The sequence below is a fragment of the Molossus molossus genome, unplaced genomic scaffold (genome assembly GCF_014108415.1).
Source record: "Molossus molossus isolate mMolMol1 unplaced genomic scaffold, mMolMol1.p scaffold_m16_p_16, whole genome shotgun sequence".
NCBI lineage: Eukaryota > Metazoa > Chordata > Mammalia > Chiroptera > Molossidae > Molossus > Molossus molossus.
In genome coordinates, this window is record NW_023425351.1 from 42560053 (window position 1) to 42584642 (window position 24590).

General features: G+C 34.8%; 1 protein-coding gene across 9 annotated transcripts in view; it reads left to right on the forward strand.

Annotated features, from left to right (window-relative positions):
* The window catches only part of VPS13B (vacuolar protein sorting 13 homolog B), an 867799-nt gene that overhangs the window by 35348 nt on the left and 807861 nt on the right, over positions 1-24590 (forward strand). For all 9 annotated transcript variants that reach the window (XR_004959842.1, XR_004959841.1, XM_036263824.1 and 6 more), the window contains exons 4-6: positions 6998-7118; positions 15458-15625; positions 22618-22799. Coding sequence is in view for 7 of the 9 variants with exons in the window: in XM_036263824.1 (XP_036119717.1) it covers positions 6998-7118; positions 15458-15625; positions 22618-22799 (471 nt within the window). In the remaining 2 variants the exon portion in view is untranslated. The remainder of the gene's footprint in view (positions 1-6997; positions 7119-15457; positions 15626-22617; positions 22800-24590) is intronic.

Consider the following 24590-nt stretch of genomic DNA (forward strand, 5'->3'; position numbering starts at 1 on the left):
GCTATGGTTCTGTAATAACTCACAATGCTACAGGAGGGGCAAGCTCTACTTTCTTTACATGTTGTATGTGTATATATAGATATTATTCATTCATATCTCGGTGAGAATTCTAATACATTTATTTTAAAGTATTTTAGGGCTGTTCTAGAATATTAATTGTGTTGTGACTGAATTTCATTGGTTTCTTTGGATATCCTGGCATTTGAAGTATTTGTGTGTACTAGAATAGGAGTTTGTCAGGTTATTTTGAATAGTAGGGTCACACTATTTTTTTATTTCACCATCTTTTCTCTCTCTCAAGCCCTTCTTTTGCTTATCCTTTTTTTGTTGTCTAGTAGTTTTACTATTACTTCCTCTGGTCTCTAGTTTATAACGGGTTTTATTTTGGCAATTCCAGGCTCCTACAGTGTTGATATTGGATGGTATAGAGTTAATTGTCTCCATGTTTATTTGTGAGATTTGTTTTCTTCTGACTCCCTTGAACTGCTTAATGATAAGTCCAGGCAGCAGTTGACAGCAGCTCTTTTTGGCCTCCTTCCAAGTGTTGGGGTTTCACTACATTACTGGTATGAAGCATTGAGCTTTGTAACGGTCTCCTGCTTTACATGGCTCATTTAGTTATGGGACAGAAAGAGTTAGCCACCCTGCAGTAGCAGAGCCAAACACTAAACCCTGGGAATTGCAGTGGAGAAAGATTGGCTATTTTATTATAAATGGTGCCACCCAGGAGAACAGGAAGCTAATGCTCAAAAGCCTGAACTCCCTGATGGCATGTAGGTTATAGATTATATAGGGCAAAACCACAAGACCAGTGGTTTAGAGGTGTGGTGTTGTGCTGGGAGCTAATTGGTTGAAGGTGAGGTAAGGGTAACGAATCATTTCTACAGGTATTGAGGACAATTCTGAGGTCTGTTCTGATGTCTCTTTGGTTTCATGAGAAAGTAGCCAGGGAGTTGTTCCACCTTAGGTCTCAGGAGCTGAAACATAACTTAAGTCAAGATGTTATCTTTAGCCTGCCAGAGGTCCAGACCTGTGATCATTAGTCAGGTCTGGGCTCTTGTTTTCTGCTGCCTTGGGGTTGCTGATTATCTGGCGGAAAGGCCTTTGATTTCTAGAGCCAGGATTTAAAGTTAAATTTAATTAAAGTTTCTTGGTTTCATTTAGAATCTTTATTTCTCACCTGCCAGCTTTTGTGCACCTTTAGAATACCCGTGTCTCTTCTTCAGTCTTACTGCTTTGAGCCTAACTAAAAATTTCTTTTTACTTTATTGTTAGCATTCCGCACAATGTTTCCAGTTATCTAGTCTGTTGTATTTTCAGAAGCATAAATCCTTATCTTAGTTTTTATTGGAAATCTAGTAACTTCAACTATCATTTCTATTTGGATGAATCCCTAATCTTTGTCTATCTCTGATTGCTGTTTTGATCTTTCTCAGTGCATGTTCAGTTTCCTTTAGACCATATATATTGGTATGCTGTACCTTCTACAGGAACACCACATATCTAAAATTGAATCCACTATTTTACATTAAAATTTAGATTAGAAAAATCAGTTGGTTATATCCTGGGTAGTCTGGAACTTAGAGAACGGTGTCACTCTATATGATTCGTGATCAAGTATCTCTCTTCTACCCTAAATTTGTAAAGCTCATTAACATTGTTTTGCAAAATTAGAGCATGTTTTATTGTCTTCAGAGACTGAGAACATGGTTGTATTATTGACTGAATTAGGATGTAAAGGACAGAGGATTTTTGCGGGGAGGGAGGAATGTGGATAAGGGAAAAAAGGAGCAGTAGTCAGTTGCTGAGTTTATGAGTTTTGTTTTAAACATGTTGAATTTAAGGTGCTGGCAGTTAAAAAAATTATTATTGCTACTTCCTTTATCATTTAAATTCTAAGCTTTTATAATCTGTCAATTGTTGGGAACTCTGCTTTTGCTCTCTGTCACATAGCCAGAAGATTCTTTTTCTTGAATTCTTTTCTTTTTCTTCTTAATCTCCCACTGTTAAGTTTTATTTGCTTGCCAGTATGTAGAATAAAGATTAAATTTCTTGGACCGATATTCATAGTAGAGTCCAATTGCTGTAGCTTCTTTTTACAGCCTGATATTTCATTGCTCTTATTTTACCTAAATTGCACTACTTATTCTCTTTTCTATAAGACACATGCTTTCCTCCTTTCTACTTTCTTTGTTCAAGCCTCCCACCCTGTTTTCCTCCCCTTGCAGGGCATAGTCTTTTCGAACTTTCTGTTCTTTGAGACATTTTCCTGACTTCTCAGAATATATGGTACTTAGTAGTTACTGTACTGTTTATTTTATTTTATTTATTTATTTATTTTCCTCACCCGAGGATATTTTTCCATTTTTTGTACAGATAGAGTGGGAGGGAGAGAGAGAAAGGGAGAGAGAGAGAGAAACATCGACGTGAAGGGACACATCGAGTGGCTGCCACCCACACGACCAACCAGGGCTGGGGGCAAACTGCAACCGAAGTACGTGCCCTTAACGGGAACCGAACCCGGGTCTCTCCGGACCGCAGACCGACGCTCTAACTGCTGAGCCAAACCGGCCAGGGCTATTTTATTTTTTTAAAATATGTTTTTATTGATTTTAGAGAGAGAAAGGGAGAGGGACAGAGAGATAGAAACATCGATGAGATATCAACATCAAACCTGCAACCCGGGCATGTGCCCTGACTGGGAATTGAACTGGGACCTCTCAGTCTATGGGGCGATAATCAACCCACTGAGCCACACCGGCTGAGCTACTATACTGTTTAGTTGGCCTTTTCTCATAGGGATGACAATAGAAAAATGTTAGAATTGTGCCATTTAATAACATTGTGATTTTGAACTATTAGTCTCCTTATGCATGGACTAATGGGATTACTTTTTTTTTTTTTTAGTCCTCATCCGAGGATATTTTTCCATTGATTTTTTTTTTTTTTTAGATAGAGTAGAAGGGAGGGAAGGAGGGAGAGAAACATCAGTGTGAGAGAGACACATCAATTGGTTGCTTCCTGCATGACCCTGACCAGGACTGAGATCGAACTTGTAACCCAGGTATGTGCCCTTGACTGGGAATCAAACCTGCAACCCTTCAGTCCACAGGCTGATGCTATAACTGCCAAGCCAAACCAGCCAGGTCTAAATGGGGATACTTTTGTACAGGGAATAGTGTCTAATTATAGCATTGTTAAGAGGATTGAGAGATGTGAATGTAATGTGATTATTACCAGTAAGTGACAGGTTGCAAGTGCTATAAATAAAAAAATTTCTTCCTCTGTCTCTTTTTTTCCTCCCCTTCTGCCTTTTTATTCTTTTTCTTTCTGCTTTTTTTTTTTTTTTTTTTTTTACCTTTGTTTCAAGTTTAGTGGTTATAGGAAGGGCATTTTGGTCAGACCCAACTGGGTGTTCATCCCAGCTCTCTCACTTCCTATCTTTTCGATCTTAAAACTTCTTAAGCTCTATCTCATCTTTAAAATACTTGAAGCCTGGCACAGATAAGTGCTCAATAAAGGACACTGCTATTTCTTTGTGATATATATAATTGCTGACAACTTAAATTACTCTTAATCTTTTTATGCATATAAGTATTATTTCTCAAGTAGGTAAGTAAAATACATAGATAAGGGTACCACCTACTTAATTTTTCTCAAACTGCCTAACACTTTTCTTTGATAAGGTATTCCTTGCTGAGGGAAGTTATATATGTATAAGAACACAAAGTACAGATTTATTATTCTGTTCAAGCACCCAGTTCCCCTAAAAATTAGATGATAGAATGTAGCTTAGGCCAGAATGCCTCATTATATACTTTTGTTCTTTTCTTCTTTAATTTTGGCCTCTTTCACCTTCCAAATCTAAGAGTAGATCTAACCATTTTAATTCAGTAGTTTAAATAAAGGGGAGGAGGAGAGGTTGGCAATATGATGTTCTCTACTGATACGAAGGAAAGGAACATCATAGGCAATAATAAAGAACAGATTTTTCCTAATGTGTTGCTATTAGCTGGTATAGTTTGATTGTTCTCTGCCTGGGGCGGTGGTATCTGGGTCAGGTGGCAATGTGTTTGAAAAGAAGCCAGAGGACAGATGGCTAATGATTGTATCGTCTGGGAAAATGGCCCTGGTCCTGTTACTGAGTAGCATGGATCTCAGAGATAGAAGAGTGGCCCCAGTATACAGGTGTTTACAGTTAGTACAGTGATCTTTTTTATTGTTAAAATGTAGCCTAATGTTCAGCTTTGGTCTATCAGGTTAGCTAGTCCTTCTTTTGGGAAGATTAAGTAAAAGAATGCAAGGGAATATCAACTCTCTTCTTCCCCAGCCTATCCTTACCCTTGATGGGAGAGAAAATAGAAACAGCCTCTGTGGGCTGAAATTGATGTGCGAAGAGAGTGGGGGCATACACATTCCAACTTTACTTAAGTGTACTTGGCATTTTTTAATGACTAAAAGTAAGTTTATTAATATTGCTGCAGGGTAGAGGTGAACCACAGATTCTCACTTTTCCCTGGTTCTCTCTTGTGTTCTCTAAGTGTGTACTTCTGTTTTGGTGACTTGATTGGCTCTGACTTTCTGAAGTACAGCGTTACTCTTAGACATTCTTTATTGCATCTTACAGTTGCCATTTTTACTTGCCACTGGAGAAGATAGAGGTGACAGCCCCTAAGAACTTTGTAGCAGTTTATTTCCTAGGCCCTAACATCTGTTTCAGGAGTATTTGGTGACCAGAGCTGCAAGATGAGCCTTAGTCCTTTTTTTGCCTGCCAGGTTTGGTGCCAAAAAGCATAAGAGCATAAAGCATATCACTTCTTTTTTTTTTTTTTATTCCTCACCCAAGGATATTTTTCCATTTTTAGATAGAATGGAAGGGAATAGGGGTGGGAGGAGAGAAAGAGAGAAACACATCGATTGGTTGCCTCCCACATGACCCCAACTGGGACCCCAACTGGAGCTGGGGATCAAACTCACGACCTTTCAGTCCAAGAGCTGATGTTCTTAACTGCTGAGCCAAACCGGCCAGAGCAGCACATCACTTCTTAGTTCCACCTTTCAGTTTCTCCTTCTTCAACTCTTTCTTGCATTTTTAACCTCGGTCTGTTTGTTTGTTTGTTTGTTTGTTTGTTTGTTTGTTTTTTTGTGGTACGTGCCCCTAGCGGGAACCGAACCCGGGACTCTCTGGTCCGCAGGCCGACGCTCAACCGCTGAGCCAAACTGGCCAGGGCTCTGTCTGTTTTTTAAACAAGGACTTGGAATGATTCATTCACCCTTTTAAAGTTTTGTCCTCAGTCTCATTCATACCATTGTGAATCTGGGAGTTGACAGTTTTCAAGTTTTAATTGACTAGCCCTATGAAGGCTAAGGTGAAAAGTATGCTACATGACCCCATGGTCTGTCAGTATGAAAGTAATGGATCTATTTACATACAGTGTTTGCCACATTTTTCCTATGTTAGGAACTTTAGTAAGGAAATGACATTCTTGCTTGTTTCATGAGGAGCAAAAGACAGTATTTTCAGAAATGGCTATGTGGTCCTCAAGAGAAAACATTCTTTTGCCATGAAACATACTTACCACACATTTTGGAAAAATTGCAACTTAAATAAGAAAGATATAACTGTAGTGTGTTTGCGGTTAAAAATTATCTCAAAACATTTTAGCAAGTTATTTGAGAAGAACAAAGTTTATTTTATTAGAATTAGAGCCTTTCAATGAAGTAAAATGTGTAATAGTCGAATGTGATGCATACTGGTTAAAAGCTGATGAACTCAAACTAATGATGGAAGTAATCCAGTTTTAATGGTAAATATTATAATTCTTGTTTTGCTTTATTTTTTATTTAGTTGTGTCAGGATTGAATGGAAACTGACTTGTAATTGATACAATTAAAATGTAATTGAAATGAAAACAAGTTCAAGTTATCAAAAGGATTATTTTCTAATTATACTGTATTTCCAACCATAATTTTCTATCTGTAGTTGAGAAAGAAGTGTTTACACATTTGGTAATGTTATATATTTCGTTGACTACTATGATTAATGGTCATTTTTAAAGCATACTGAAATTTCAGGTTTATTCTATATTTTGTTTAAACAAATAAAAGTATTTAGTTTGTCTTTCTTTTGAATAATAAAAACATGTAGTTTGTAGAGGTTTATTTACTGTTTTTTTTTTTTGACTATTTGAAAACTCATATTTAGCATATACTCTTTTTTGTTATTAAAATTTTTAAAAATAAAAATAACCTGTTCTTTCGTTTGCTTTAAAATGTTTGTCATCTTGTGCATTCCAGATTTATTGGACTGCAGTAGTTTTAGTGCATTTTGGCTGGAATGTTTATTATGACATCACTGTAATCTATATACAGTATGTGATTTCAGATGGTTTCAGTGTTAAATATTTTCATAATTATGCTAGTTTTGGCAGTTCACTTGGAATTTTTTCACTTCTCTTTAATGAACATGTTTTACTTCTGGGCTTTTGAGACAACCATATGTTTCAAAAATTAATAGTGTGCTTTTAATGTTAACGTTGTGCAGAAGTGTATGACTGCAGACATTTTTAAGGATGTAAGTTGAACTAAAAGTAATTACAGTAAAGTTTTATTCACAGTAGTAGTCTTTTAGTATTTAGAGACTGTAACATCCCCCGAAATAACAGAACTTGTCATTATAAAGATTGGATGGTGAAGTTGTTTTGTGGAATGAAACATTGTGAATTTTCTTTTGCATTAACTTAAAATGAATGCAGTTTCATGTGAAAATTTTCTTTGTTGTTTACGATAGTAAATCTTTTACTTTTTGATTGTATTGGAGTTTCAAACAAATTTTTTCTTTTGCTAATATATCACTAGCATTTGAAGCCATACTATCATGTAAAAGATTCATCTTTTATTATTGTATTATTCTCTTCGTATGGTATTAAATAATAATTTTTGTTTTCTAAAGGAGGTTTTATTGTTCTTATTTCCCCCGTTTTAAAAATAAATATAGGATGATCATGAAAGCTGTGGTTCTAATTCTACCAACCGTAGTACTACTGAGAACACAAAATCATCAGTAAAACCTCGAAGAATTCAGCAGGCTGCTCCCACAGATCCTGATTTACCACCAGGTAATGTCTAATGGGCTTGATAAAGCCAACATTTTGATTGTTATTAATTGTTGTAACCCTTTTTAGAATATGAACTTTCAGTATTCTTTAGTGCTATGAAATATTTAGACTTAGATGTGCATGTGCATTTGCTGCATGAATTCAGAACAGATTGAGTCCAGAGTCCTCATGGATGTCTTGCATTCAAATTTTGAATCCCTTTTCAGCAGATTGTTTATTAAGTTTCTTTTTTACATCTTCTCCTTGAAAAAACTTGCTTCTGATTTCCCACTTAATAGTCTTTTTTTTCTCCTCACTTCTTGATAAACAAACAGCAGAAGGGCACTAGATTGTTTTGGGTTTCTAGAAACTATAAAATTCACCAAAAGAAACATGGAATTTTTTAACTGGGAGAGACCATCTCTTCTACTTCCTGAAATTTCATTTATCTGGAATAGCAGTGACTTATGAATAAAAGTTCCTTGATAAATATTTAATGAAGAAAAAAACAATGATCATTACATGTTAGCTCTTTGACCATAATGCATTGCTATCTTTTTACAGTTAGGAATTGTTTATCAGTCACTTTTTTTTTTTTTTTTAATCCTCACCCGAGGATATTTTTCCATTTTTTTTTTGTACAGATAGAGTGGGAGGGAGAGAGAGGAAGGGAGAGAGAGAGAGAAACATTGACGTGAAGGGACATATCGAGTGGCTGCCACCCGCACGACCAACCAGGGCCGGGGACAGACTGCAACCGAAGTACGTGCCCTTAGCGGGAACCGAACCCGGGTCTCTCCGGACTGCAGGCCGACGCTCTAACCGCTGAGCCAAACTGGCCAGGGCTATCAGTCACTTTTGATTTTATTAGTCAGTCACTTCTTTTTTCTGAGATGTAGGTGACATTAGTATACACTTGTTTTCTGTGCCAAAGGTTTGTAGACTTTCTGCTGGTTTTAACCTACTTAATTTTTGACTATCTTCTGGCACCATTTGCTTTACCTTTAAGAGGCTGAAGTTAGGCACACAATTTCATAGCCCTTTTCCCTCAAATATATAAGCTGTATTTGAATTGAATATTTTTAACTCGTGTTATAGTGATGTTAATGCTGATGCATTGTATTCTTCAGAACTATCTACCTAAAAGACCTTGGTAATCTCTCTGGTTTTAGAATAGATTAATTGCTTTAGCTGGAGAAAGTGTCAGAAGATATTTTAGTACTGAACATTTCTTTTTTTTTAATCCTCACCTGAGGACATTTTTTGATATTTTGTTCAGATAGAGTGGGAGGAAGAGAGAGTGAGAGAAACATCAATGTGAAAGGGACACATCTAGTGGTTGCAACCCACACAACCCAACCAACCAGGGCCGGGGACAAACTGCAACCAAGGTACGCACCCTTAGCAGGAACTGAACCTGGTTCTATCCGGACCGCAGGTAGATGCTCTAACTGCTGAGCCAAACCGGCCAGGGCTGAACATTTCTAATTCTACTTAAAGTAGTGTGGTTCTGGAACTTTCTAAAGTTTTTTTTTTTTTGCGAATTAACTCCTTCAGAAAAATTCCTGGTATATTAAATCAACCTATAAATTAAATTATACTGTAGTTTATTCTTATTTACTAAGTGGGCGACCTCTTTACCCCTCCAAATATCTGATTATATATCCCGCCAAACTTCTTATACCAACACTCAGTGTATAATACTCTCTCCATCAATATCCTGGCCAAGGATAATCAATTTTAGGTTTTACATTTGAATCTCATATTCTTTCTTCTAAGTAAGAACTTGTTTAAGAAAATGTAAAGCTTTTGTCGGTTGTGAGTTTCACAGATAACCTTCTATGGGCTAACTTGTATGTACTCAAAATAGGTCCCAGATTTTTTTATTTTTCCTTTTTTTGTTCAGATACAGTGGGAGGGAGGGAGGGAGGGAGGGAGGAGGAGGAGAGAGAGAGAGAGAGAGACAGAGAGAGACAGACAGAGAGAGAGAGAGAGAGAGAGAGAGAGAAACATTTACGTGAAAGGGACACATCGAGTGGTTGCCACCTGCATGACCCAACCAGGGCCAGGGATAAACTGCAACTGAGGTACATGCCCTTATCGGGAACCGAATCCGGGTCTCTCTGGACCGCAGGCCAATGCTCTAACCGCTGAGCCAAACTGGCCAGGGCGGTCCCAGATTTTTAATGATTATTTTTAGAGCCTGTACTAGAATTGACACTGATATTCAGAATTGGGAGAATTGCTCTGTTTAAGGAGTATAAAATATAAAAACATAAACATAACATAAAACATCCTATTTTTAGTGGCAAAAAACAGAGCTGTGTTCTACCTGAACTACTTGAGGTAGCTTTTGGATTAACATGTGCTTTTCTGCCTTACCTAATAAGAGGACTCATATCCTCTTTTATGCTGACATAAATCACAGTTAAGGAGTTGTTTTAAGAAGTAACTGAACTTGTTGGGCAATTACTAGAGGGCAGAGCAGCTAAATTTAATCTTGCCAAAGAAAAAAAGGGATAATTTGAGAATCCAGTTGGATAATGGTAAATCATTTTATTTCAAGGTTAACTCATATGGTTATTTGTGGGCTCATTTCTGCCCAGGAACTATATTGATGTTCTTTCATGGTAGAGGTGAATTCTTGCTCTCAAAATTTTCTAGAGCAAAGTTACTTCCTTAAGTAACTGTGGTTACAATTTTAGAGTTTGAACATTTGCATTAATCCAGAGATGCTTATTGAGAAAAGTTTTGGTGTTGCCAATAGTTTTTTATACACTTCTGAAGGCTGAGTGCCTCTCTAATAGGAAAAGACTATGAGTCAGTATCTAATATTTTCTTTGCAATCTCCATTCTTGATATCTAGAACAGCCTTTTTCAGATTATGGATCCTGACCAATTATTGTATTGTGCAAACAATTTAGTGGGTCATGGTGGGAATTTAAAAAATATGTGGTATAGAATAGAAAATATGTTGTACAGCATGAGTAAAAGGTAGTATTATTTCAAAAATTTTTTGCATATGTGTGCACTTGTGCTGGGTAGTGATGTACTATTTCTTACTGTGAGAAGGGTCAAAAGAGTTTGAATCTGACTGATTTGAAGCATACACATTTTCTTTCAGTTAATAATATATAGGCCAAGGCCTTGAGTTATTGCTAATAATAACAGTTTTGAATTGTGAGCTTAACATATCTTGTAAGATATGCTGACAGTTTGTGGAGACAAATTTTAAGGATGTTCCATTTATTTATTCATTTGTGCATTTTTCCTCAGTATTCTCTACACTTTTCTCTGTAAAGTAATACTAATTCTAAGCTAGATACCTGGATTATTCAGTTCTGAACTCTCTGAAGTGTATACCCTTTGGATTTTATTGAAGTTCATTGTAAGAAGTAGCTCTTTGTGTAGCGCTTCTGTATTTCCCCTAAATTGGCTTTAAAGTAGGTTATGCTTCAAACTATTATTTTTCAGTAACCTTTAAGCTATCTAATGTTTATATTTTGTGTGTATTATGGAAAATGTTATTATGGGAGAGGCTTTATTTTATTCTAATTAGACTGAATTTCAAAATATTGCTTAGTAGAGATAGGCTATTCTGTTCTGTTCCCTAAATCTATATTGTTGTATGAATGAGAGTATGCTAAACTAGCTGATTGAAGGGTATCTTTGCCCTCAAAGAATTAACTGCTTAGTATAGGAGACGTTGCAAATTACTAACTAGAGTGCAAAGTCAGAGCAAAGAGGAATACCCAGGAAGCACAAGTAATATTTTTTGGCTACTAAAAAAAAAGAGTGGTTATGTGCAGGTGTGTGTGGCTTCCAAAACACACAGCTAAAAACAGAGAGGCAAGAAAGATTGAAAATGAAAGGTTAGGAAATGGCATAATAGAGACATTTTCCATAAATAAATCTGTATTTGTAGCATAAAAATCAGGCAAAATGAAACCTAAGGCAATAGCATTAAGAAACATGTAAAATAGAGATATAAATTATAATAAAAGGTACAGTTCTCCAAAAAATATGTGATGACTTTGTATGTGCCTAACAACCTAGCTTTGAAATGTGCTAGATCAAGCTAAAAAGGATTCCCAAAGCTGCTGGATCTTTGAATATCAAAATTAACAATATCGTTTTAGTAAATACATGTAAAACTCTGCACTCAGCAGATGAGACAGTGTACATTCTTTTCATTCACACATGGCATATCTACAGACATTGAAAAAACTTGGTATAAAAGGAAATCTTGACAAATTTCAAAGAATCACTATCATACTGATCATCCTCTTACCACAATAAAATTAAATTAGAATGTAGTTACTGATATGTTTGAATTTATCTCTACCATTTTATTACTTGTTTCATCTTTGTAAGCTCTGATTTTCATTCTTCTATTTCCCCTCTCATACCTACTATTTACTTTTCAGTCCTAAAATAAATTCCAGATTTTTTGGCTACATTCAGGTATGTGCCCTTGACTGGGAATTAAACCCATGACCCTTCAGTCCACAGGCTGATGCTCTAACCTCTGAGCCTAACCAGCCAGGGCATAACTTGCATTTTAAAATTTAATGTTATGTCATGAACATGTTTCTAGGACATTAATATGTTTTACGTTGTTATTTTAGTCATTGGGATGCATTCCATTCTATAGCCATTCCATAGTTTATTTAACTAATATCTTTTTGTTTGATATTGGTTATTTTTTATTTTCAGTTTTGTAAAATGCATTAATAAACATACTGGTAGGTAAATCTTTGCACACACCTCTGTTTATTTCCTTAGGAAAATTCTTACCAATTCATAGAATCAAAATTTAGGAGTAATTTTAAGGTTTTGACATGTATGGCCAATTACCCTGTGAAAGTTTGTTAGCAGTACTTTCTTCTAAGTACAATTTTGGTTCAGTGATGTGATTTATTATTAAAAAAACTTTTCTTTGAAACTTTATAGATGGAAAATGCTATTATATATTTTATTGATAATTAGGATTACTTGCTATTATTTATTATTAAAAATACTTCTTTGAAATTTTTATGATGGAAAATGCTATTATATATTTCATTGCTAATTAGGATTACTCTTTTTTAGCATTTTATTTTCTTTTTAGTGCTAATTTTTACATTTTGTTAGCTGATCAGTATTCAGCATTTTTCAGTTTCACATTTTGGATTTTCCATATAAAAATATAGTCATCTTCATGTAATGAATAATTTTGTCTCCTCCTTGTCAATACTTATAGTTATTTCTCTTTTTTATTCTTATTTAGTTGTTTAGAACTTCTGTGACCACATTGGGATAAATTGGTTACAGATGTTGTCTCTTTGTAATATATTCAAATGGAACTAATAACATAAGCCCAAGAAAAGTGGTAGAGACAGTTTCCTTAATGTTGATGGGTAGGGTCGGGAACATTGGAGAAGAGGATATAGGGGAGGGGACATTCTTACTGGATTCGAGCAAGAAGGGAAAATGGGCAAAGAATTTTCTAAAGAGGAGGAAGAACACGCACAAAGTCAATGAAGATTCAAATGTTTATCTAACTCTGTGGGCATAGATGTATGTGTTTGGAGGAATGGGTTTTGCGGATGAGAGAGAGTTGGATAATGATAGAAATTCTGGAGAGATTGACCAGTAACAAGCTAAAAGAGCCAATATGATGTCTTGTAGGTTCTCATCCCCACAGTAGCCCTGTATTTTCAGATGCTTGTGGAATAGAGCTGGATTACTGTTTGAACAGATATACTCCCAGGGGGTCTCTAAATATGGAGTGATGAGAAGTAATAGATCTGCTCTTTGCTACTCCTATAGCTTACTTAAAACTAAATTATTCGAGGGATTAAAGAGATGGTGTATCATTTATTCCATTGGATAGTCACTGTTACTTTGATATTGCATTTTGAATAAGAAAACATAAAGTCTTCTGTAGATGTAGCTCTTTTTAGAAATGTGGCTCTTTTATTTTGGTGGATTGGCTTCTTAATCTCAACTTGTATGTCAGTATTATAATGAAAAACTGAGGAAAATTATTAAAAAAATAGACGAAACATCTATCAGTAGTGAGTATTCTGTCATTTAAAATACATTTACAGTATTATATTTCTATTACTTTGCATTGTACATTTTCTCTAGTTGTTTGAAAGTTTATTTTTGTTTTATTTTATTTATTTATTTTATTTTATTTTTTTATCCTCACCCGAGGATATTTTTCCATTTTTTGTACAGATAGAGTGGGAGGGAGAGAGAGGAAGGGAGAGAGAGAGAGAAACATCGACGTGAAGGGACACATCGAGTGGCTGCCACCCGCACGACCAACCAGGGCTGGGGACAAACTGCAACCGAAGTACGTGCCCTTAGCGGACACCGAACCTGGGTCTCTCCGGACCGCAGGCCGACGCTCTAACCGCTGAGCCAAACTGGCCAGGGCTTTATTTTTGTTTTAAAGATAATACATCCTTAAGTGGTTTTTATGAATTCTTATTGATGACAGGTTTTTCAGAAATAGGAAAACCAATATTAGACATGCTTGACTTCTTAGTAACGGATTTTTATCATTATTTTTAACATCTGTGTTACATAGTAATAGCACGGGGTGGGCAAATGTAGGTTTACAGTTGTGAGTATGAGAGTTTATTCTTGTATTTTATTTATTAATTATTGTATTACATATTATTTGTATTACAATTGTAAATCTGGTTGCAAATCTACTTTTGCCCACCCCTGTACATTCTAACGTTGAAATTTTTGATATTTAAAATTTTGTTTGGAAGCTTTATCTGCTAAGCATTATTTTAGTATCTACTCTCATAAAAGAGTATTTGTTATTTTAAACTTATTGATATATTGTATGTTAACTTATTTAATATTGGCACTCTAAAAGCTGCTAATAGTTTCCATGTACCAGAAAAACTTGAATATAGTAGTTTAACATTCCCTTTTGTATCCATGGGGAAGGAATGAAGGAAATGTTTTTTTGCAAACATGTTATGTATGGTTGGATAGATTTAAATAAGCTTTCTCCCAGCAGGTGTTAACAGTGTTAGTTCCCGGAAAAAGTTGATTGTTTTGTCCAGTAAAGTTCTGGTTTAAAGAATATAAATAGTTATTACATGAGATAGCTAATACTTCAATTCATTTTTATAGTGAAAAATGCATTTGCATAAAGTGAGGTTTTTAATTTTTTTCTCCTCTTTTTAAATGCTATTTATGTTTAGTTTTATTTATATATATGTTTATTTATTTTTTTCTTTATTGAATTTTAGAGAGAGAAAGGGAGAGGGAGAGATAGAAACATCGATGAGAGAGGACATCGATTGGTCACCTCCTGCATGCCCCCCACTGGAGATCGGGCCTACAACCTGGGCATGTGCCCTCACCAGGAATTGAACTGGCAACCTCTTGGTGCTTGGGCTGACACTCAACCACTGAGCCACACCAACTGGGCATTATTTATATTTTCAATTCAGTTCCTCAATAATGTATCTATATTCACATTTATTGTTTGAAAAACTTCTGAGAGAAACTTCAGCGATTATGGAGTATCCCACAGTAGCATGAAATTAAAAGAAAAATTATGGACATTCTAGGCAGGAAAAAGAATGTTCACTAGTTATTTTTGTTGCTTTCAGTTTTTAAAAAATAAAAACAATGATTTTTGATTCTTGTATTTCTCTGTGCTTTCATTATGCTTGTATCCATTCTATTTCCTTCCTTACTTTTTCTATCTTCTTTGTTGTATTCTTTTTGCTTCTTTCTTTAACTCTGTCTACATTTTCATCCTCATTGATATTCTCTCCCCTACCCTGTTTCAGTGTTATATATTAGCAAGTGGCAGTAGTTGAATCCATTATGATGGTTATGTTTCTCCTAGTTTTCTTCCTCCAGGCCTAACATTTTAATATTCTTATGGCTATTTACAGTAGGAGTAGAATATGATAGCAGGTTTAAAAAAGAAGCTTAAAGCTATTTTAATATATGGTATAATCAACAAATAGTAACACAGTTTCATTTGGGAAATGTTTAATAGAGTAGGCATAAACCATAGTACCTGTAGTATAATCACTGAATGGGGACCTAGCATGTATTATATTATTTAAAGGGTTTCTGGTAAATGTAATTTTTCTTAGTACATGAACTCTTAATTATATAGAACTTCTTTGTAATGGTGTTGGGCTGATTCTGCTACTTATTAGCTGTGTTACTTTGGTAAACCTGTTTACCTATTTGAATGTTAGTTTCCTCTTTGCAAAATATGCTAAGCATACTCTCCTTTCATGTACATTATACTCAGTAAGATTTTAAGAATTAGTTATTTGTTGACTGGCTTGTGGCTAATTGCATTCTTTTTTCCTATATAATAGGTTATGTGCAGAGTCTGATTAGACGAGTTGTAAATAATGTAAACATTGTCATAAATAATCTCATACTAAAGTATGTTGAAGATGATATTGTTCTATCAGTCAACATAACTTCTGCAGAATGCTATACAGTCGGTGAATTATGGGATCGTGCATTCATGGATATTTCTGGTGAGTAAATGTCAAGAATAATATAGATTTTCCATTATTGAAGCTATTTTCTTGACTTCTAAACCTTTCTTGGGCCAACTGGCTCTTAGATGAATCTAATGAAAACTTTATGCCTTCATACTGGAAAAATGTACATATATAAAATCTAGCATGCAATTATAGGAGGTTGATAGACTTAAATTAAGATATACCAGACTTATTTTTTAATGTTTTTAATTTTTATTTTTTCTTAGCTATAACATGCTTGTTTCAAAGGTGATGTATAATATTTTACAATACTGTGGGTTATACAAATAAACATGAATTATATTCAGTAAAAATTTGTAATGTTTTTGAAGGAGGAAAGGGAGTGTGTTACTTTCACATTACTTGGTAATAGGAAACAATATATTCGACTGATTTATGTTTTATGTTTGTATATTACAGAGTACATATAGGAACTTTGGATACTCCTGAAACCTCCTTTAACTATTATATACTCTATTCTCCTACTGCTTATCTTAAAAAAACTAAGTAATAATATAATTTTAATCACTATGATTTTTTTATTACTATTTTATTTATTATATTCTACATGCTAGGCACTGTACTAACATAAAAACTTATAGCTGTGGCCTGGCTTGTGTGGGTCAGTGGTTGAGCATCAACCCATGTACGAAGAGGTTTCCATTGCGACTCCCGGTCAGGGCACATGCCCAGTTTGTGGGCCTGATCCCCAGTGGAAGGCCATGTAGGAGGGGCCAATTGAAGTTCTCACTCGTCAGTGTTTCTGTCTCTCTTTCTCTCTGATATCAATGAAGAAAAAAAATAAAAACAAACAAATTATAGCTGTGAAGAACATAGACACTGCTTCTTAGTTCCATTGGGAGATGTTAATTAAATAAGTAATAACATTTGTTGATATATGTTCTGATTGAATAAAAAATGGATATTTTTGGAAAATATCATAAGGAGACTATTGTGAGCACCTTTTATCTGTGTGTTGCCATTGTATGTATTTGTTAAAAGTGCCAGCACTAATACACAAGACTAAACTCAAAATGGATTAAAGACAAATGTAAGTCATGAAACCATAAAAATCCTAGAAGAAAACATAGGCAGTAAAATTTCAGACATTTCTCGTAGCAATATTTTTTCAGATATAACTCCTCGGGCAAGGCAAACAAAGGAAACAATAAACAAATGGAACTACATTAAACCAGAAAGCTTTTACACAGCAAAAGAAACTATCAACAAAATGAAAAGGAAACCCATAGAATGGAACAACATACTTGCCAGTGATACATCTGATAAGGGGTTAAACCACAATGCGATATCACTTCATGCCTGTCAGACTTGCAGTCATCAATAGATTAACACACATAAAGTGCTGGTGAGGACGTGGAGAAAAGGGAGCCCTAGTGCACTGTTGGGAATCCAGACTGGTGCAGCCACTATGGAAAACAGTATGGAGTTTCCTCAAAAAATTCAAAATGGAACTGCTTTTTGATCCAGTGATCCCACTTCTAGGAATATATATGAAGAAATCCAAAACACTAATTTGAAAGAATATATGCACCCTTATGTTCATTGTAGCATTATTTACAATAGCTAAGATTTAGAATCAGCCCAAGTGCCTATCCGTAGGTAAGTGGATAAAAAAGCTGTGGTACATTTAAACAATGGAATACTGCTTGGCCATAAATAAAAGGAAATCTTACTTTTTGTGCCTGCATGAAAGGACCTGGAGATTATTATGCTAAGTGAAATACGCCAGTCAAAGACAATTACCATATAATATCACTTATATGTGGAATCTAGTAAATAAAATAAACTGACAAACAAGACTCACAGATACATAGAACAGACTGATAGCTGTCAGAGAGTAGGTGGTTTGGGGGACTGGATGAAAGAAGGTCAAGGGATTAGGCAAAAAAAACATATACACATAACACATAGACAGACAACAGTGTGGTAATAGCCAGAGGAGAAGGGGTGTGTGGGGAAGCTGGAGGTGAGCTAAGGGGGTAGGGAATGGGGACGGAGACTATGCTTGGGATGATGGGCACATGACGCACTGTGCAGAAGATGTTTTTGTTGAGTTGTACACTTGAAACCGATATGGTTTTGTGAACCAATGTTACCCCAATTTAATTAAAAAAACACACACATAAGAATCCCTAAACTTATCAGATTGTATACTGTATGTATGAGCAGTTTATTTCAATATGAATTATACTTTAATAAAGCTGTGAAAATGATTGTACATTAAAAAAAGACAGAATAAAATTTACAAAAAAATAAAAATTAAAACCTGCTGGCATTGCCCTGGCCAGTTTGGCTCAGGGGTTAGAGTGTTGGCCGGCCCGCGGACCAGAGAGTCCCAGGTTTGGTTCCCACTAAGGGCATGTACCTCAGTTGCATTTTGTCCTTGCCAGTTAGGGGTTGTGTGGGTGGCAACCACTCGATGTGTCTCTCTCACATCGATGTTTCTCTCTCTTCTTCCCTCTCTCTCTCCCGCTCTGAGGAAAAATGCAAAAAAAAACCCCCCAAAAAAAACCTGCTGGCACTGAAGTTAGACTGTCTGCATTTGAGTCCTGGCTCTCTTACTTAGTACAAGGTGTATTACTTTGGGTGACTTACTCATCTCTTTCAGTTTTTTCATTTGTAAAATGAGGATAAAATGGAGTTTCTCTGTAGAATTATTTTATTAAATACATTAATGCACTGTAAGGCTTTATAAAAATGTCCTGTACATAGTCATTGCCTAGAAAGGGAGCTGCTTATATTATTTACATTTATTTTATCTAATTCTCATAACTCCATCAAGTGATTATATCCTTTGTAACCAAAATGCAGGTTTGGCTGCCTGCCATAAGGAAAGCCAGATTCGTTAGACTGGTGCTGGTACGTAAGGAAAGTTTACTGAGGTGCCATGACCAGGCAGAATGGTGGATTCTCTGTCTCAAAGACCCCTGGGGTTCTTACAGGGATAGGGAAGGGAGGGCTTTTTTTTCTATACAATTATCTGGCTAGTTTTTGGTGTACTGGGCCCTCTCCATTCATCTTTCTAGCTTTGGGTGCATTGGGCTCTGTCCATCTTTCTAGCTTTTGGTGTGCTTGGGACCTGTCCATTCATCTTTCTAACTTTTGGTGCTCTTTGGTTCTGTCCATTTATCTTTAGGCATGCTCAATGTAAGAACCTACCCCTGCACCATCTTGGGCAATGGGGAAACTTTCCAGCACTTCCTGGCTGTCTACGGTAACACTTATTCATTTAGGTATATATTCATTTGTTCATCTAAAGTCCTAGTTAAAGGAAAGCAAAGTGAAATTGAGTCTTAAGATTATTTAACTTGTCTAGTTAAGGCATACAACTAGCAACTAGCAAAATTGGAATACAGTTTCATTTTTGTGTGTTCTCCAAGCTTCAGCCTTCACATTTTGAAAATCAAGAATAATCCTGATCTCTCAGCTCTGTTGTGAAGCATAAAGAAAAGTGTATATAAAGGCCCAACAAACTCTTTGTTTTTTGAGGCATTGTTAATGCCTCCCTCTCATCCTCTATGGGAAGAAATGTTCAATAAAAGAGCCAGAAGAAAAAGCTATGGAAAATAGAAAACAAAAGGAACTGGATAATGCAAGATTGAATAAATGAGCTGACATTTTAGGGGAAGACATTTTTGTGGTTTTAATATAGAGGTAATGCAACTATTACTTTGGGAAATTCTTTATAGTAAATTGGAAATATTCCTGTATTTGGGAGCTAGGGGATCATTGTTTGAATCCTTTCTCCAACACTAACCTACTGCAACCTTGGGTGAGTCATTTGTAAAATGTGAATTGTCATTTTTGCCAAACTACCAGTGTATTTATGTAAATCAAATATGATACCACGTGAAAGCTCATGATGGTGGTGGCGATAAAGTCAGCAAAAATGTTATTTTCTATTTATTGAGTGCTTGTTAACATCCAGGTTGGTGCTGTTTTTTACATTTATTAGCTTATTTTAATTATACTCTCTGAGGCAGAGACTATTCCCTTTTTTAATTTTTAGTGCAATATTTAATATTTACAAAGGGATTTATGTAACATATTTGTTATATCACAATATAATAATAATGAATGTGTGCCCTCTAAGTAACTAGAACACCAAAATTTACTCTTCCCTACCCCCATGTGCTTTTTCCTTTCCATCCCCTTGCTTCCTCCTAAAATTAACTGCTGTGTTAAATTTTGTCATTCAATTGCTTAAAAAAAGTTATGCTGTTAAATATGAAGTACTGATACATGCTACAACATGGGTGAACCTTGAAAACATTAGACTAAGTGAAAGAAGCCAGACATGGAAAGTGTATATTGTATGTTTCCATTTCTGTGAACTGGCAGAATAGGCAAATCTACATAGATAGAAAGCAGATTAGTGATTGTTTAGGGATTGGGGAGGGGAAAGGGCAATGAAGGTTTTGGAGGGGTGATAGCTGAAGACTACAGTTTTTTTGGGGGGTGATGAAAAAGTTATGAAATTGTGACAGTTGCACAACAGTGTTAGTGTACTAAATGTCACTCTGTTGTGTACTTTAAATTGGTTAATTTTATGTTATATGAATTTTATCTCAATAAAAAAGTAAATGTGTACCTAAATGATATACTTAGTTACATGTATTTTTAACCACTGAGCCAAATCGGCCAGGGCTTGTACATATCTTTTGATGCATACGTGCAAGTGTTTTAGGGCATATACTTAGGTGTGGGTCTGTTAAATGGGAAGATATGTAAGTGTTCAAATTTTCAAATAATGTCAAATCATTTTCTAGAGTATTAGACACAATTATTGTCCCCATTTTACAGATTAAATTGCAGAATGGTATCTAAGGTAAATACCAGAACTAGAATTCATTTTCTAAGTTTTTTTTGTTGTTGTTAATCCTCATCCGAGGATACTTTTTCCCTTAATTTTTTTTAAAGAGAGTGGGAGAGGGAGAGAAAAAGTGGGAGAGAGAGGGAAAGAAAAACATCAACGTGTGAGAGAGAGACATTGATTGATTGGTTGCCTCCCCCATGCATCCTAATGGGGCCAGGGATCAAATCTGCAACCCATGTATGTACCCTTGACTGGACTCAAACCCGAGACCTTTTGCTGCAAGGTCAATACTCTAACCACCGAGCAAAATCAGTCAGGGCCATTTTTTAAATTTTAAAAGGTTGCTGTTTATTTAACTTTTAGTAAAAACATTTTCAAATGTAAGATATAAATATAAGATAATGGACATAAAAAAACGTAGTGTAGCATGTAATAGCAAATACTCAGTAAATTATTATTTTCATAAAGAGAGGGAAGGAAGCATCTAGAGCAGTGGTTCTCAGCCTTCCTAATGCCGCAATCCTTTAATATAGTTCCTCATGTTGTCTGTGGGCTTATCTGCATGTGGCAGACCCACCTGGAGACAGGTAGAGGAGCGGTGTCTTGGTTCCTAAGACCAAATATGTGTTTTCCAATGGCCTTAGGCGACCCCTGTGAAAGGGTCAGTTGACCCCCAAAGGGGTTGTGACTCACAGGTTGAGAACCGCTGATATGGAGGCTTTAAAAACTTTTTTTTTTTTTACTGATTTTAGAGAGAGAGGAGGGCGGAGGGAGAGAGAAAGAAGCATCGAAGAGAGAGAACATTGATTGGCTGCCTCCTGCTTGGCCCCCACCTGCTTGGCCCCCACTGGCAATGGACCTGTAACCTGGGCCTGTGCCTTCACTGGATTTTGAACTGGCGACCTCTTGGTGCATCGGTTGATGCCTGACCACTGAGCCACACCAGCCAGGCTAGAAGCTTTCTTTAATTTTTAGTCCTACTATTATAGTTTTGTTAATTTGTATACCTGTATGTAATATCAGTAATTAAGTAATTTAATAATATATACTATATTAAATAAAATAATATGGTAAGTTTGTATATTTTCAACTAACAGACAAATTTGAAATTTATTTGCTAATAAAACTTTGCTATTTCTACCATGTGCATACTCTTTAGTTTTTACTTCTTAAACAGTTAAATTAAAAAAAAAGATAAGGAAATTAAAGATTGAATTAATTTGAGGTTGTCAGGATTTGGATTACAGCATATTTTATTGGTTTGAAGATTCCCATCGCCATAGCTAGCATGGGGTAGCTTCTAACTTAAAATCACTGACCATTTATATTTGGGCCTAATATTTACCTAGGTATTGCTTATTAGATATAAAACTACTCTTTTGCTAAAGGTTTCACTTTCTAGTTTGATATTTTACTAGTAATTTTTTCATTTTTATTGCCTTGCAAACAAACTTTGTACTGTTATTAGTAATTTCTTCATTAGTTATTATTTAGAGCAGTGCTAGTGCACTATGATGGATATATTTTATATCTTTATTTTCCAGTATTGTAGCCAGTAGCTACATGTAGCTATTGAGCACTTGAAACGTGGCTGGTGCAACCAGGGACTGAAATTTTGGTTTTATATAATTTTAATTAATTTATATATACATTTAAATGGCCATGCATCACTGGTGGCTGACATATTGGAGAGTGCAGGTTTAGAGCATATCATCAAGTTTTTTAGTGCAAAACAAATATTAAATGAGTGACTATTACTCAAAATGTTATTTTAAATATGGTTTTTGAAGAATTTAATTTTATTATTATTTAATATCTCATTTCAGATAGCAAAGTGTAATGAAATTTTTCACAAGTTGTTTTTTAAATTTGTAGTTTAGGTGTCAAGCAAATTGGGGACAAGCTACCCTTATTTCTTTGGCCTTTGCTTAACTCTTTTATACAGAAAATGAGGATTTTTGTATCCATTTTATAAAGTTGTTGGGAGATTTAAATGATATAAGTGAGAAGTTTTTGGCATAGGTTCTGGCATCCCATATTTAATGCTCTGTTAATCTTCTTGGAATTACTATTTCTACTAATAAATAATAGTTGCCTTTTTTCTCTAACTTATTTTTTTTAACTTAAAATGTTTTTCTTTTCTTTTTAGCCACTGATCTGGTGCTGAGAAAGGTTATCAACTTTTCTGACTGTACAGTTTGTCTTGATAAACGAAATGCTAGTGGTAAAATAGAATTTTACCAGGATCCTTTATTATACAAATGTTCCTTCAGAACTCGTCTGCATTTTACGTATGATAACCTAAATTCCAAGATGCCATCTGTTATTAAAGTAGGTGTTTCTTTTTCTCGTAGTTGATTTACATGTCTCTATTTTGTTTACTGGCTCTTGTGCATGCTAATTATTATTTAAAAATGAAGAAATTAACCTTATAAATATATGTACCATTTGTTTTTGTAAAAAAGTTTTAGTTGTATTTATAACTTCTCTTTTGTATTATTTACTATATTATTTATTATAGTTATAACTTTTTGCATTATGTGTTCTAGTAGAGATTCCTGGGGACCTATTTTTCTTTTTTCTGTGACTGTTGTTTTTCTTTTAGTTTGTCCAGCTATTTATTAGTGTTTTTCTCTTTAAGTAGATAGAAGAAATCATATAAAAAGTATGTTTATGCCCATAGTGTACTGATTGTCAATCTGCATTTCAGTTGTTATAATGTGTTTAGCATAACCTGATGGCTGTAGTTATTGCCTCTTCTTTTTCTTCTATAAATTTATAAGGCGTGATTTGCCAACCTGATATCTTATTGGTTCAGGAAATATTAACTTTTGACCTATGGTTTCAAAATTAATTAAAATCATAGAATATGGGAATTGTTCAGGTAAAGTTTTTGACACGTGAAAATTTGGTGTTCTCCAAGGAATTGGTATGATTATCAATGTGGATAGTTAGTCTCAAGTGTAAATCTTTTGTTCTTTGTTTACATATCAGTTTTCTAACCCTCCATTTATTTGTATATCTTTGAAAAAGAATTCACACAGTAACTTCTGATCTTGTTAATTAAGTAGTAATGTGAAATTACTTTTTATTATTTAATTACATGCCTCTGAATACTAAAATTTTGTAATGGAAAAGTTAGCCCTGAGTCTGAACACTGGTATTGACTACTAATGCTTGTTTGGGTATGGCTGTATAAACTATTTATTTTTTACATTAAAAAAAAAGCATAGCAAACTTTTGATTTTATTTAGCTCTATGATACTTAAGTTTATATTAATATGTGAAATCCATCTGATTTTCTTTAGTGGTACTCAGTCATGAATATTTTACTTTTTTCCCTACTGTGTATAATGCATCTTTGTTTGTGTAAATTCTGTCACTTTTCCTTTCTGTTTTTGAATTAGCTTCTTTGGCAAAGATAACCATGGAAGAATACTAATTTGATATCTGTCTTAGGATAGTGAGCTTACTTTCCATCTTCAGCGTTGAATCTGCTAGTAAAATTGGAGAATGTTAAGATGGATACAAGATATATTTCGCAAACAAGTAATGGATACATGGAAGCCTTACTATATAAAATAATCTTATCGATCAGTAGTACAAATTTAATTGTATATTCTAGGATATAGCTAAATTAGAGGAAAGTAAAAATAAATGAACTTGAGGGAAACTTAGTGTTGAAATTTAAGTAAGTTTGTGTTCTCAAAATTGATTAGCCATGACATTTTATTATAAAACTCTCCTTAATATAAATAAGCTTGTTGACATGTGTTTTGTGGCTCTGGTAATCACTAAATGTAAGATAACATATCATGCTCAACTGAAATAAAATTTTGAGTATTTAAAAATTAATGCTATGTATTGCGATGTTAGATTTGCCATTTTGAATTAGAACCATCAGTCTTTCAACTCCTAGTCCTAGGAAGTATGAGTGTGGTTGAACCTCATTGATCACCTCAAAGATAGGGGATTTCCAAAAAATGTTTCAGATACCCTAATTATTTGTGTAAACCTCTCATGTATGTTTGTTTAAATGGCTTTTGAGTTTATTTATTTATATTTTGGGTAGGCTTTTTATGATTTTTCTATCTTTTGAGAGAAATATCTCATATGGGTACA